This window comes from Leptonotus elevatus, chromosome 16 (assembly GCF_054856555.1).
Source record: "Leptonotus elevatus isolate MCC_2025b chromosome 16, RoL_Lele_1.0, whole genome shotgun sequence".
NCBI lineage: Eukaryota > Metazoa > Chordata > Actinopteri > Syngnathiformes > Syngnathidae > Leptonotus > Leptonotus elevatus.
The window spans coordinates 16,299,299-16,314,846 of NC_141254.1; the positions used below are offsets into that span (position 1 = coordinate 16,299,299).

At 38.1% G+C, this 15,548-nt stretch overlaps 3 protein-coding genes across 4 annotated transcripts; 2 read left to right on the forward strand and 1 right to left on the reverse strand.

Moving 5' to 3' along the window:
• Nucleotides 1-791: 791 nt before the first annotated feature.
• LOC147161012 (uncharacterized) lies at nt 792-7,217 on the reverse strand. 2 transcript variants are annotated; one of them, XM_086097801.1, is made up of 5 exons: nt 7,102-7,217; nt 3,665-3,767; nt 3,189-3,321; nt 1,894-2,241; nt 792-1,812 (listed from the first exon to the last, which is right to left on the reverse strand). In XM_086097801.1, exons 3-5 carry the CDS (start codon nt 3,256-3,258, stop codon nt 1,706-1,708), a joined length of 525 nt encoding a protein of 174 aa, XP_085953927.1. In that variant the 5' UTR covers nt 3,259-3,321; nt 3,665-3,767; nt 7,102-7,217; the 3' UTR covers nt 792-1,705. The 2 variants fall into 2 exon arrangements, with proteins under 2 accessions (XP_085953927.1, XP_085953926.1); XM_086097800.1 differs by lacking the exon at nt 7,102-7,217 and having other exon boundaries at nt 3,665-3,833.
• Nucleotides 6,096-8,234, forward strand: thy1 (Thy-1 cell surface antigen). Its single transcript, XM_086097799.1, has 4 exons — nt 6,096-6,210; nt 6,680-6,723; nt 6,837-7,160; nt 7,243-8,234. Exons 2-4 carry the CDS (start codon nt 6,693-6,695, stop codon nt 7,347-7,349), a joined length of 462 nt encoding a protein of 153 aa, XP_085953925.1. The 5' UTR covers nt 6,096-6,210; nt 6,680-6,692; the 3' UTR covers nt 7,350-8,234.
• Nucleotides 8,235-8,582: 348 nt separating this feature from the next.
• Nucleotides 8,583-14,922, forward strand: f11r.1 (F11 receptor, tandem duplicate 1). Its single transcript, XM_086097808.1, has 9 exons — nt 8,583-8,911; nt 11,086-11,145; nt 11,728-11,844; nt 12,089-12,226; nt 12,429-12,631; nt 12,700-12,802; nt 13,530-13,806; nt 13,936-14,002; nt 14,141-14,922. Exons 1-7 carry the CDS (start codon nt 8,860-8,862, stop codon nt 13,691-13,693), a joined length of 837 nt encoding a protein of 278 aa, XP_085953934.1. The 5' UTR covers nt 8,583-8,859; the 3' UTR covers nt 13,694-13,806; nt 13,936-14,002; nt 14,141-14,922.
• Nucleotides 14,923-15,548: the final 626 nt, after the last annotated feature.

Below are 15,548 nucleotides of genomic sequence, written 5' to 3' on the forward strand. Positions count from 1 at the left end.
GAAGTCTTTTACCAAACTGCTTATCAAATTTATACTTGGCATATAGAATACACAATGCAAGTTATCGCTGTTCCAGTTACCTCAAATGACATCACATGATGGATGGCTGTTGATAAAACAAGTTTACCGCTGCGAGCGACAACAATAAAAGTACAAATTCGCTGGCTGCCTTTTGAACTCGTTGAGTACAGTCTTCACTTGAGGGCATCTAAAAAACTGGAATGATGCTCTGTTGCGCACAGACCGCCATGTTGGACTTGCCCGCAGAGCAAAACAGCAATGATAAATCATGAACACTGAACAACACTGAACAGTGTTTTTCACAACACTGTATCGATGTTCTGTAGCGCTTTTCTCTAGCAAGTTATCTTAGCTGACTTGGGGTTAACCTAACTACACTTAACTGAGTACACTAATACTGTCTGAATAGGAAAGGCAGACCAAAAATACTATACAGTTAGGTTTCGCTAAGGCTGCTGTCCAAAAGGCTAAAAGCAAAATAAAAAAAAATAAAAACATGGACCATGAACACTTCAACTAAATAGTGACTGTTTAGCTAACAGCTCCCTCTTCTGGAGAAATAATGGCAGTACAACAACACTCTAAAAAGAAGCTGTTAAAACAAACTGGACAACAAATGTTTTCATTCTTAATATTTTGGTTTAATTTCACATAAAGGCCAATTTTTACAAAAAACATTTTTTTTTCCAATTGTATGCGACTCTCCTGGAGGTAAATCAGGTAACCATAAAAGTAAAAAGTGCAAAGAGAAAAACAACGTGTAGCCTGTGTGGATTTACACCTTTATTGCTTTAACTTTGTTATAGCATTTAGTACATACAGTATTTGGTAATATAACAGTAAAATAAAGCTGTGTTAAAAACAACAACACATATTTGAAAATAATACACACAGCATGAACCTGAAAAATCCTAGCAAAAATGTAAAAAAAAAAATGCCACAAATTAATGTGATATATGTTCGAATTAATATGAAATTTTCACATAATTTTGTGACATGCGTACCGTGACATATTTATTAGCATAAGAAGAGGAGAGTACTCCTAATTTTAAATATCATAAGATTTTAAAAATCGCTTTCAGACTTTCCATTCCACAGTTTTGCCTTTTGTCTTGTGTGTAGCATCTATCTGAAAAACTGACTGGTCTGAAAAAAATGATGATCTCATCACATAATTTGCAACCTGATACAATTTAAGTGCTACTTGTTGTTACAGAGATATGGTACTATATGACTAACATGAAAAAGCCACAATGTCCAGTATACTTTTTAAGGGACAGGAGTACCTAATAATGTGGCCAGTAAGTATATGCTGAAGGTTAATCGATTTGTATTCAATGAAGCAAAAAAAACAACAACATGCAATATGATTGTTTTTCTTTTTAACAAAATGAAACGTTTGTATCCACATAGATGAAAGTGACTCATTTATAAAAAAAAAAAAAACCAAATGCTGACCACAAACAAAATACCATTTCATACCATTTAAGGACAATCATCATGTTGACTGGGGCAGAAAACCAAAAAAAACAAAAGAAGATTTAGAAAATGAGTGTGTTAAAAAGAAGGCTTTTGTGATGTATATTTCCATCTTGTTGTGGTGTATTCTAAATCATGATCATCTCAAATTGATTTAACAGTAAAGTGAGCCACAAACAAGGTTCATTGTGCCACCAGAAAAAGTTCATGAATTCAGAAGACCCACCGCCACAGGAAGTGACATCGCCACTGACAAAAGCCACGGCGCGGATTCAAACATCACGCTGATTGCTGAGCAGATTGGTAGAATCCCTGCAAAGAGAGCAAAACGTCACTTGCTATTTAATTCTTTTTTTGGGGGGGGGGGGGGGGTTAAACAAGAAGTGGACTCACGGTGATGCACGGCCATGCTGTTCTCCTTCCAGGTGGTGCCTTGGTAAACCCTGCACGTGTACGTGTACGGCTTCTCATCGGCCATCGGCGCCCAGGTGAGGCGGCACAGGTTTGGGGCGAACAGGCTGACGTTGCTCCTCCTGCGGTCCTCGGTGGACACGTAGATGACGGCGTTGGGGTAGGTGCTGCCCACCAGCCTGCTATCCTGACGATACTCGCAGTAGGGGCCCGGGACCTCGTTGGAGTTTGGAAACTCACAGTCCACCCTGACGTTCCTCTCCAAGTAAGTCAGGCATGGAAACATCTGAGGCCCACGCGGAGGGAAAAGAAATGTGTAAAAGGAACTCACTATGGAGAAAACAAACAGAATACAAATCTTGTTCAGTTTTTGTGAGCAGAATCTTGCATGGAGAAAATGGCAAAGATCCCAAATTGGACATTTGGCAGCAATTGAAACCCTCAATCAGTTTTTTAGATCCAACACAGCAGCATCTTTGTCAGACGTTGCAAACAGCTACACACTGTATGTACTCATGTCCGGCGGCTATTTACAGGAATGGGGCAATGGCACCACACATTCATGATGGTTCTATGATGAAAAAAGGCAAGTGACTTTTTAGGGGAATTTAACCCCAAAATGTACTTTGCATTACGTTCTGCGCAGCCCCACTTGTCTAAACACAGCATTCTTGGAATACGAATTGCCATTTTTTTATCCATCTCAGGAGGCGGCCATTTTGCCATTTGCTGTCAACTGAAAATGACATCACGGTTGCAGGCTCCAATCACGACTCACTTGTTTTCTGAAGCTGAGCCATGATTGGCTATTACCTGAGCTCAACTGTAATGTCATTTTCAGCAAGTAGCAAAGGGTGTGGAATTTTCTATGGCTGTAACTAATATTTTTAGTCCCAATTATTCATTTGTTAATTAAATAATCTGATATAATGTTATTTTGCATTTAATTGTATGACATGTTTTGTCAATTACTGTTGTTTATTTGGTATTGTATATGATAAAACTACAACTAAACAACAATCAAGCATTATCGCAAGCATGATTCATATATATATATATATATAGCTCATTGAGCTAATTGAATCTTAATATGTATATATGTTTTTTTTCTCATTTTTTATTTTTTATGTGATACATGCAAATTGGATTGACTGATATTTATATTATCCATCTATGTTCAATAAATGTTCAAGACATGATGCAAAATTGGTAAAAAAAAAAAAAGTGTGCTCAGTTACGGTATACAGCAGGATTTTTTTTTAAATAAAGGGACTTACTGTGAGTTTGGTGTGTTATTATAATCCTGGTGAAGAGAAGGCATATTGCGGTGAATAGGTAAGGCGCCATTTGTGTGCAATATACCGCACCGAATTCCAGATCACATCAATAACCTTCACAGCACGTTTTCACCTGCAGACACAGAGTGCAACATGGGACCTCATGAGCGTTCCACACGCATGCCTATTGAATACGGCAGGAAAAACACAACATAACATCATTACGGCCTTGGAAGTATCCGCTATAGCACCAAAAATAGCGGGTCAGTGCAGGCTGCAAATGTGACGACGCCCATGCAGTGACTTTGCACTGCAGCAAACTGCCCAGCTGCACACTCGCACGCATATCCACATATCGTCTTCAATGCAGGTCTAAAACCTTTGCACGCCCCGTGCGCTCCCCAACAAAAAAATAATGGCAGCATATTTCTTATGATCTCAAAAAATGGTCTGATTGCACAGCTTGAGATTCCTACCTGCTTTACAATCCGACGCTGCTTCTGAGCTGGATGTTCGCTCCAACACACACGCAAACGCGCGCACGCACACGCACAAGGCAGTAGAACTTTCCACGCACACCTACAACAGAAAGAAGACTGATAATGAATGATGCTAAGCTTTTTGTTTATACTGCTTTTATTTTTTATATACTTTTGATCCCCAACCCCCCGCCCACCCCCCAAAAAATCAATTAAATGATATCCTCTATTGTCGAATGAACGTTCCAACAGTAGAGCAATGCCGCAGTTCGACACGAGCTCCCTCTGTTGGAAAAAAATCTAAGAACGTCAAGACAGTGCCGTCATACTGACATCTAGTGGAAAGAGTAAGAATACGCATCATACAAGATGTCCATTTGTTTGTTTATTTGTTAGGGACTACAATTCATATTCATTAGGGAGAAAATCCAACTCTAGGGGAAAAAAGTTAGCCAACACTGGACTATTGTTTTGCATGTTATGTCCTCTCAATTACAAAACACTTCTTCTTTTTTTATTGTCAGAGAATATAGATTTTTTTTTTTTTAATGTTACTCGTATAAATACCAAATCACAATCAGATGCTATTATTGCTTTGAATTCAACAGCTGATTTTCCAAGGGTTTTCTTTTCACATGCTTAGCAAACTGCTTCAGTAGTGTAGTAGGTACAATATTATTTATGATTTCAAATTAAATTCATTGATTTAAAATTACAGGCCTATCATAAATGTGAATTATTATACTTGTATATAATATATATATATATATATATATATATATATATATATATATATATATATATATATATATATTTATATAATGAAGATGGTTTCTTCCTAACAGCAATAACAGCTTACAGTGTTCCGTGTGTGGGTGTGGGTGTCAGGTCCTTGTTCTAGTTCTTCCACAGCAAACTCATCCAAGCATACCACAGCAGTAGTTTAGTTATGACTCATATTTCTGCTAACATATTACCATAGCATTAGCATATATGACTTCATACTACCATAATCTTTAACTGCCTATTTGATTAACTGTTCTGGGCCTTGCAATGCAGGTGAATAGCTGTTTACTGATATTTCGTAGCAAATATCAGGATTTGTCAGCAAATTTCAGTGTTTTTGCTTCTGTAAAGCAGCGCTTCACAGTGCAGATGGACAACGACCCGAAGGGTATTGTTATTATATTTTTAGGGTGAAGAAGTGAAATGTTATGCAGTTGCCGAATCTTTCACCTGACCTAAATACAACTGAGCATGCATTTCACTTGCTGAAAGCAAAGCTAAAAGTGAAGTCAGTTGTAGTTGAGGCCTAGAAAAAGATTTGTAACTAAATAATGAAAAAGTGAAACTTTGATTTGTGATTGTAAATTAGTCCCATTAATTTTAGTCCCTTCATCTCATTCAAAACCTATTGTGGTGTTGTTTAGAGCCAAAAAGATAATAATTGTGTCAATGTCCCAATATTTAGGGACCTGACTGTTAATCCATCCATTGACAGTTTTACAAATATAACATCAAATACACAACTGCAGTCGCTTTTATTAACTCATAATATAATATTTTTGTGAAGTTTTGAGAGGCGTGACATCAATTAACACAAGCAAAATTGCATTATACAGTACATTGCAGGGCTGCTTTAATTAGCTGCTCGGGTTTGTGTCTTTGAGAGGGCTGCAACGCTGCTGCCAACGTCCTTAGAGACTACTTTGGCAAGGGACGTGTTCAGCAAACGTCCTTGAAAAGATGGATGAGCAGCGTGCACACCATGTGCGCAGAGGATACAATGAGTTTAGCATTAAGGGCAACGTCCTCTATGTTTGAAAACAAACCTTGGGACAACAGATCTCGTTTTATGCTGATTTTTCATAAAAATATGCCTTTCGCAAAATCCACGGCTGATTGGGGCGTGGGGTGAGCACACCGCCCTCATTAAAGGCTGCAATCGCAGCCAATGTCAATGTGCTGAATAATTTGTAGCTGCACCTTCCTTTTGTTAGTGTCACACATCGGCTGCTCCGAAACAATATCATTCATTGCCCGAGAGACAAATAACAGCTCAGCAGAACGAGCGGATCATAAAGAAACTCATACACTATAAAATCTCAAAAACTTTATGCTGGTAGGGTGACAAAAGGAGAAAATGAGTACAAATACATTTTTGCCATGTCATTTTTTTGTTTAGCTTAATTGTGGGGAACACCTTACACATTATGATAAACTGTACACGGACCACAAAGACCTGCTGTACATTTCCTAACATTGAATAAGAATCTACAGTACAGCCAACGAAGTGTGTCAGCAGATCAACGTCTGTCCTCTATTAAAAGACGGTGTGAAAAAAAAAATCAATAGTAATGCCTATGTAATGTTGATAAATGTCCCTTAACTGGAGTGGAGCAGCCCTTTCTCCACCTCCCTCACTGTCCCCCCCCCCCTCCCTTACTCTCGCCTGTGTTTCTTCTCGGAGCCGACCTCTACTGTAACAACCCCTGGCATCACTGCAGAGCACTGAGGAGAGCAATAAAACTGCATCAGACAAGGTGAGGATGATTCATACGCTATTGCTTGCATAATCCCGCATTGGGTAAATATTGACTTTTATGACATAAATACTTAATCTGGATTAGATTTTCCTTTTGGGCAAATCATTATCTCAATGAGTTTACAATGCTTTCAAGTAAATATTTTAAACTACATGGAGGAAATTTGCAGTTCAATTGATGTACTGATTATGTATTTGTAAAACTCCGATGTATTTAAAGTTGGCAAATAATCAGCATTTGTAGGTGTGGTTATGAAGAGGAATGCATCACTGCTGGCATTTGTCCAGTGAACTTTCTAGCTCTTCACTGCACAGCATGAAGAGTAAGGCTACACTGCACTTACCTGGTCCGAATTGTGGTACATGTAGCCAATCCGGGTTAGGACAATGTTTAGTACTCCATTTTTGACATGAAAATTACATATTTGAAAAGTGCGTGTGTACAATAATTTAAATGTTTTTTCCAGGGAAGTTGCAAGAATGCTCCTCCTCACCACAATTCTTTTGTTTGGTGAGGTCAATCATAACATATTTTCTAATCTTAGCGTGGTTCTGGTCGTAATCATAATTAAAAAAAAAAAAATCTATACTTGTGATTTGTCATTGTTTGTCCCCTCGTTTCAGGCTTTGCGTCAGCTCAGAAAGTGATTCAATTATCCTACTGCTTGATAAACGAGAACCACGTCAGGCTCGATTGCAAATATTCACTTCCCGCTGAGTCACCCGAAGTATTTTGCAAGTACACACAAGGGGAACGACTGCTGGACACCACCAACCCAGAGGAGGAGCAGCATGCCCCCTACAAGCACCGAGCCAAAGCCCGCATCTTCCCGGGCAACATCTGCCGGCTGCTGTTTAAAAACCTGCCCAACGGCAAGTCCAACTTCACCTGCAACATCAAACTGGCCGACTCGGCTACTGCGTCCAAAACCTCGGTGGTGGAGAAAAGTAAGTCACCTAGACTGTTAACATCCCGTTTGGACTATTTTGAAAAAAAAAATAAAATAATCCTCCTCTGTTCTTAATGCAGAGCTCCTCCTCCCCTGTTCCGCCTGGAGTGTCCTGTTACAAAGCTGCAGTGGCCTGCTGTTGACCTTGATGACACTTCCCATGCTGCTCGCACTTGACTGGCTGTGAACGTGGCTGTCCAAGCTGTTAAACCCGATCATCTGGTGGTTGTCACTGGACTGTTGAGCTAAATGCACACACACACACACAATATACAGTAGGCTTAGTGTGCAAACCTACAGCTGCATTTACTGTAACCTCAGCTGAGTTCAAGCACGATCTCAGGAATATGGAAGTGGAATGTGATATATTCGCTAGTATTGTCACTTCAATGGATCATTATAGTGATTCTGTTCTATATAACGGGCGATTGTTAGCTCAGGAGTGATAGAATCGGCTTCCTCCGCCCAAGTGATGCAAGGCATCAGCACAACTATGCCAAACAAATAGTAGTCCGATAATATAAGGCAATACTGACTTTGAATGCATGCATGAGCTATGTAGATAAGTCAATATAGATGGCTCTATTTATATAACTGAATGCCATCCGTGGTAATGCAAAGGTTGTTTACATGCTGACAGTATAGCTGCTGTGACGAGCACAATGACAAAAGTGCTATTTATGCATGAATCCTGCCATGTTTGGATTTCCTGTGCCGAAGGTGAAAAGAACAGATGAAGTCAATTGCAGCTGGGTTTAGAGACAAAAGCAATGTTTCATCAATAAAGCAAAGCACAGAGGGTTGTCTGACGAGTTAGTTGTTTATACAGGACGTTTAAAGTATTGTTGTGAGTATCGTGAGTGTCAGTGTTTATGGGTTCTTTTGTTTTATCATCATCATTCTAAAGCATATGACAGTGTTTGTTTTGTGTCCATTGTGTGCCGTATTAAAAGGTTATTGTAACCTTCATTGCTCTCAGTACTCACTACTGCATAATCTGCACAAATGTTTTCTGTTATAGTACTTTTACTGTAACCTAAACAATAAGAATCCATGATAAAATTCTCTGGATGGTTGCAATATTTCCTCATGTTTCTTGTGGATTTAATGCACATTCTACACAAATGCTCATAATTATTATGCCACGGATAGCTGAACAAATGCTGCTTTTTCAGATGCTTTTTTTTCATTTTATTTTTTTAACATGATTATTGATTAAGTGAAATACGATAGTTGCAACACACCTGATTTATGATTGTCAATGATTGGACAATCACCTCCACACTGATAGTTTCACTGTATAAACTAGTATGACGTCACGCACATAAGTTGACAACACTAAACACACACGACTTGAAGATGATCCTCCCCCATCCATTTGATTAAAACTTGCAACAACCCACACGTTTTCTTATTTTAGCCTTTCCACTGGTGCTGAGCACTTGTCGAACCTGTTGTACGACTCGCCCCCGTCGTCGCTTAACCACCTGAGCAGATCTTTTTTTTTTACCGGAAGTGAGGTACGCACTTGTTGTTACCTGAACCCACGGCCGAGCAGGTGGAGCCTTTTTGAAGCGGCCACTGTCAGACGAAACTACGCGACAGTAAATTCAAGTGGACAACATTTTTTTTTGACCCTTGTTTCGGTGGCTTTTCAGACGAAGGAACGCAGCGAAACGACCGAGAGCAGCACGAATATGTTTTTGGCGTGGTTGGTTTCGGCGATCTTGTTCGCGTTCGCAGTCACAGGTGAGTTACAAAACTTATTTGTCAACGCGACTTCCTTTTTTTAACGTTTGAAACTTTTACGTAATCGATAGCCTGTAATATATTTACGAATTAATTACAACACGTAATGAAATTCAACGTGTTACGTTGAGGCAATTTTCAAAATGGAGGCCTGCATATTTCTGTTCAGGTGCGTTGTTAAGAACAATGCGCACTATATCTTCTTGTAATAGTCTACATGTGACTCACGCACACACACACAGTCTGTGTAGGAATCAACTATCTTATCAGCTGAAACCTGAAACTGGTTCTGAATTCCAGCAATGTGAGTTATATGGTTTCGCCACACTTAGGTCACAACATTAAGAACGTTGGTGCAGTGCTAAGTATACCCACCGGAATTAAATGTTCTCAGTTTAGGGTTATACGATAAGGTAGTCATTAGTTTACAAAATACATTGTGATAAAGTGGTGGTGAGTCCAGTAATTGTCCTGTAGCTATAAGTTAACCAAATGACTGGAAACAGTTCTCATGATAAAGTGCAGTTCTGCAACACATCTACACCCACATCAAAAGTATTAAATTAATACATCTGCTAACCTAAAAGACTGATTCCCATACGACAATGAACACCAACGCACATCATCGTTTTTGTATTAGTTTACCGGTTTGAAAATAAAGGCTGAATTTAGGCAAATCTGTCTACTATTTTTTTTGTGTGTCTTTCTCTGTCTTTCTGTTTCTGTTAGTATCATTTACGTTGTTACAGTTTTGATGCTGCGTCAGCAACCAGGATTGAGTGACGTGTTTTTTCTGTGCCCTGAAGGCCTGTTACCACAGTTGTCAGGACTCGGTAGGCCCAGAGCCAGAGAAGAACTCTTCAAACTTGTGGCGGCACGAGATTACATTTGACCTGCACTCTATGTAGAGCAGTGACGTGTGCAATTGATTTTAGGAGTAATTCAACTGTGGAGATGTCGAAGTGTTTCATCTCTGCCTGTTGCAACTTTTGTCTTCAGCCGTAGATTATATACTGTACGGTATTATTTGAATGGCCTCTTCAGGCATTTAATTCCCATTGTTATTGGGCTCAATCATTTTCTTGTGTTAGAGCATCTTGATTGGCTTTTCCTGTCATTATTCCCGGCACAAAGGAACATTAGGCCTGCAAGTTTTGAAAATGAAGTATATCGTTGGTGGAAAAAGTACGATGGAAGAACTGATTCAACTTATTTTATTAGCTTTTAGATTATTATTATTATTATTATTATTTTTTTTTTTTTATAAAATCAGTCTAAAACGTAAAGTACAATTTGATTTGATAACTTGGCACAACAGACAGAAATACTTCTCTGAAGGTACTTTCCTGAACATTTGCTTGCATAGTGCTGAGGAGGAGAGAGAGAGAGGAAAAAATCACTGGGCACACTATCCGAACAAAATGTTTCCATAGCTTTGCTAACATACTGAGTAACTAAAATACTAAATTAGGAAATGATAACACCAGGGGGGGGGGGGGGTGCAGTGTATCTGTGTATCTGTGTTTAGAGACTACAAGGTCATTAAAATACAATAGCCTCAAAGGCCTAAAGTGTTCATCAAAAACGAGAGAGAGTTTTATTCCTATAATGCATGTCATTATTTACACTTTACTTAAATATAGGGAAAACAACTGTACTGTATAATTTTTTGATTCAAATACAGCATATTGCACAGAGAGGTTAAACATGTATTGAAGTTAAATGCTTAAAAAAAATAAAAAAATAAAGATTTAAGTCAAAGTACAACTGAACTGTACTTTTGTCCAGTAGACCCCTGAATATTCCTGGTTCGGCACTCACAAATTCACCTACTGGCTGATTTATTTATTTTCCCCCACAAATATTTTAATAATTTATATATTTATTCCCTACTCCCCCCAAGTTTTCAAGGAAAATGCATACCAGAGGTTTATCAGCATTTTATATATATATATATTTTTTTTGGGGTTTAAAATAAAATAAAATAATCCCCTCCACCCTCATGCCTTTCGATGGGACTCAATTTTTGCTATTTGCGAGGCGACCCAGTCCTATCCCCTGCAGATAGCGGGTGTCCACTGTATTTCTGTTGTTTCTGCACATAAAGTTTATCCTGTTAAAAAAAAAGAAATCGGTAAATTCTTTAACTTATTTTATTTATTTTTTGTCCCCAGGTGCAAGTAGCTTTTCAGTTACCACTTCCAATGCAAACGTGCAAGTGAAAGAAAATGAAGGTGAGTGTTTTATTATTATTTTAAATTATTATATTACTTTTTTTTTTTAATATGCAAAACATTTGTCTGGCATGAGATGATATGACCATGTTATGTGCTTTTGACCAGTGAGGGCTTTGTATTTAGACCAAGGTGGCAGTGCATCAGATGGTGTTATATTATGTGTGTGTGTGTCTGTGTATTCAGAATAAATAATTATCTGATAGTGCTATTTTGGCAGTAATTTCCTTTTTATGTGCATGTTTGACTTCCTTTTTCCGTGAGCTCTCTCTCTCTCCAAGGGCACAGCAGTGTCAACCCCTTCTTTGTCGTTCCAACATCATAGTGGGTTTGGCTGACGCTCATCTATGCCATTTTTTCCCCCTAGTGGGGCAGATGTGATTGAGCCCTATGAGCTGAAGTCGCTGCACATTTAGATTTTTGTTGTTATTTTGTACTGTGGTGAAGCTTTACAATTTGTAACAAAACATGTTGTGACGAGATATCGTATTGTTTTATTTATATCTGCTTTGTTATATTCAATTGTGAGGGTGCTTGTATTTTTATTTTATTTTAATGTATTGTGCTCTCTATTACTTACAGGAGTTGATCTTACATGCTCTTATTCTTCTGACTTTGGTTCGGAGGCCAGGGTGGAGTGGAAGTTCAAAGACCTAACAGGGTCACAGCACTTTGTCGTATATAACGGGGAAGCCACAAGTAAGTTATTTCAAACTAAATATCTCCAAGTTTGCTGGGTCGGATATACTTAATATGCGTTTTCTGCTTTGCTGTAGTAAGCAGTCCATTTTTCCAAAGCACGTTTATACTGTATATTTTCAACTTTCCCACTAAACCCTAACGCCATCAGGAACCCACCACTGTTAATAAGTAACAAGGAAGCATGTTGGTAGTCAAGCTAGCAGTGATGTACATAGTGTTTAATGTGCAACTTTTCCCACAGAACCATATGCCAACCGTGTGACGATGTATGGCAACAATTTGAGATTCAGCAAAGTGACCCGTAAGGATAACGGACTGTACGACTGTGAGGTGTCGGGTGTCACGTTTAGGGAGGCCAGGGTGAAGCTCACTGTTCTTGGTAAATATTTTTAATATATATATATATTTTTTAAATCAAATTTGGCATTTATTTTGGCTGTTAGTTGGTGGAATTAAATTGGTTTTATGCATATTTTTTGCCGCAAAAGTGTCTAAACAGTAGTTAGTTTCAGTTGTCGACACAGTGTTGCAGTGGGCGAGTGTAGCAAAATAAAACTCCATTATTCCCCCCCCCCCCATAGTGCCTCCATCACCACCCTTGTGTAGGATCCCCACCTCAGTGACGACTGGCAAGAACACAATCCTCTCCTGCCACGATAAAGATGGCTCCCCACCTCCCCAATACAAGTGGTACCGAAACAATGTCCTCCTGCCACCTGAACCAAGCAAGATTTCCGGCTTCCAGAATAGTACCTATGTGCTGAACTCTGCGAATGGCAACCTGGTGAGCCACAGATCTCTGCTCTATAGATGGGAAGAACACTTTTTCAACCATAACTTATGTCTTCTCAGGAGTTTCCCTCTGTTAAGAAGACAGATACTGCTCAGTATTTCTGTGAGGCTTTCAACAATGCTGGTCCTCCACAGCGCTGTAGAGCTGGGAAAATGGAAGTCCGTAAGTACACAATATGCATTTTTTTCTCCTAACCTAGAATTGCAATAAGGCAGTCTCCAAACCAGTTTCACTTAGCAAAGTGCTGCATGCCTAAACCTTACATACAGTGATCTTTTCAATCTAAGATGATGTGATTGTAGTTATTGTATATTAATAGATTATATTTATTTAATACTCAGTGATACTTTTTGTGGTTTTTAAAAACTCTTTTTACATTAATGTGGTCAATCTGAGGTCAACCATAACTGAGATGTAGCCTGCGATAAGCGATTTGAGCTAGCGGGCTCGCTAGGCTTCTCTGAGAAGTGAGAAAAGCATTTTTTTTTTTAAAGCATAGCGTTCAGCCACTAATTTTTTTTTAATGCCTACAGATTGACTTTGCAATTTATTAATAAAATATTCAAGTTATGAATTCATAAATGATGACAACTATATTTTAGCATTAAAAGGCTCATTTTGTTTCATTCAAATGATTTTGGTAAAACGCTGTTAATTTAGTTATTTGTTATCAGTTATTGATTTTATTCTAACCACTGATGTCTACAAGGCTAATCAAATTGAAAATGACCATGTGTATAATACAGCACGTGATGCAGTGAGACCACGTCACACTCATTGGGCTGCTTTTGTATATGTTCATGCGCAGTGAGCTGATTATGCTCATACTTAATGTTAGTTCGGTGAAGGGAGCTCAGAATGATTATCCACCACAATCCTGTTCTTTAAGGTGACGTCAACACTGGCGGCATTGTTGCTGGGGTCATCGTGGCTCTCCTGTTGCTCGTCCTGCTTGGTCTGGGAATTTGGTATGCTCACAAGAAGGGATACCTGCCCCGTGAGTATACACCCATGCATTCTCTGAATTGTTATACTGTACTAGCACATCACTGAAGTTACTCACATTAATCAAACTTGGTAATAAGAGTAGTTTGTGTAGCCAAAATATGTAATTGACCAACAACTGACTTCCTGTCCTTCATTCTCATTACAGAACTTACTGAAAGGTAAGAGTATTTTCTCATTTTTATTGGGCACAATGGATTACATTCATACAGAATTTAAACTGATGTGCAAGTTTCCCCCCCTAAGAGTATGAGTGTAAAATAGTTTTGTTTCTAAAATGTGTCTTGCAGAAAGCAAAAAACAAATGTGGTCTACCAGCCGCCTTCTGTGTACGGTGGAGGTGGTGAGGATGACGATGTAAGTATGACACTGCCCGGCTTTTTCACAACGACATGTGTTTTATAAATGCAGACAAATGGTGGTTTTGTCTTGAGACGTTTTAGTTCCAAAAAGGAAAATATTTAAATGAGTAATTATGTGATGTCTGTTTCCTAGAGCGAGTTCAAGCAGAAGTCATCATTTGTGGTATAGTCTGCAAGCGACAGTCCTGGCTGGTTTTAACTGTTTCAGTGTGTGCCTTTGACGTTTTTACATGTCTAACACTTTTTATGTTGTGTAATCCAATGCTCTCTCTCGTGAACATTATTTTTTACAATATGTAAATATCGTATTTCTCATTTGTGTTGTTGGTAAAAATCCTTCTTACTGGCCTTTGGTGTGACTGACACTTTGTAATATTTTATTTAGATTAACATTCCATTGAAGATACTGTAATTTTTTTTCTCTCCAGAAATTGACTTGTTACGTTAAATTTTGTCTGTGGCTTCAGTTTGAGAACTATTGTACATTGGTTAAAGTAATGCAAACAGGGTAGATGTAGTATTGTTGGTTTTCTGAACAGGGATTGCATTTCCTGTGAAAGCACAGTGATTGAGTTTGAGTGAGGTGTGCAGTAATTTTGTATTTTTAACATTTTTAAAAAAATATTAAAACTAGACACCAACTTGTATAATCTTATCACAGCTATGAACTATTTTCTTAAAGATTGTTTGGACTTTCTGGTATTTTATCCTTCAAAAACCATGCGCTTACAGGGTTGATATGGACAGATGTTGGTACATACTGCATAGTATGAATAAATAATGTCTGATTTATTGACTATTTATTTGGGGAACCTTGTAAGTTTTTCACAATGCATTGCTGAGAGTTTGGAGCTGATGAATTTACCTACTTGTGTAACTTTTCAGTAAAAATTTAATAAATGTTTTCAAATGTGAGTTAATTGGTCTGCTCATGTGTCAACAGTAGTGAGCTGTACTTCGAAATATTAATGTTCAGCATCAAGGTGTGGTGTACTTTTAGGCTAATATGTATTCATTTTTTCCTGAACAATTTACGTTATCAAAGGTCTGGCATGTTGTCCTGTATTTTTGCACTTTTCTGGACATACTGTAAATTTACTGCCAAACGTAACAAAAATAACAGTGACATTTTTTTAATCCAACTGCTAAAATTACCATCATAAATGTACTCTAAAGATTAAAACTGTCTAGGCTTGAAATACATTAATGAAATCCATTTACTGTACACAATAACCTTTAATATATATATATATATTTTTTTTAAGGAATAATAACTGCCAATTTTTTTTTATAAGACATGGACATACTGTGCTACTGTATTTTAACGTCGGTCGTTTTCGTAGTACAGTATTATTATTATTTTAACCTTGTAACAACGACGCAAATTCTGGCCCTGATAAAATACCCACGGATTTAATTAAGCCTTATACAGTTCCGTTAAACAATTCTTTAGAGTGACGTCACTGCTATAAAAAGTGACCTAATTAAAAATCAAGTTGTCCGGCTTTACCATGGCAACAGATGATGTCTTTTTTTTTTTT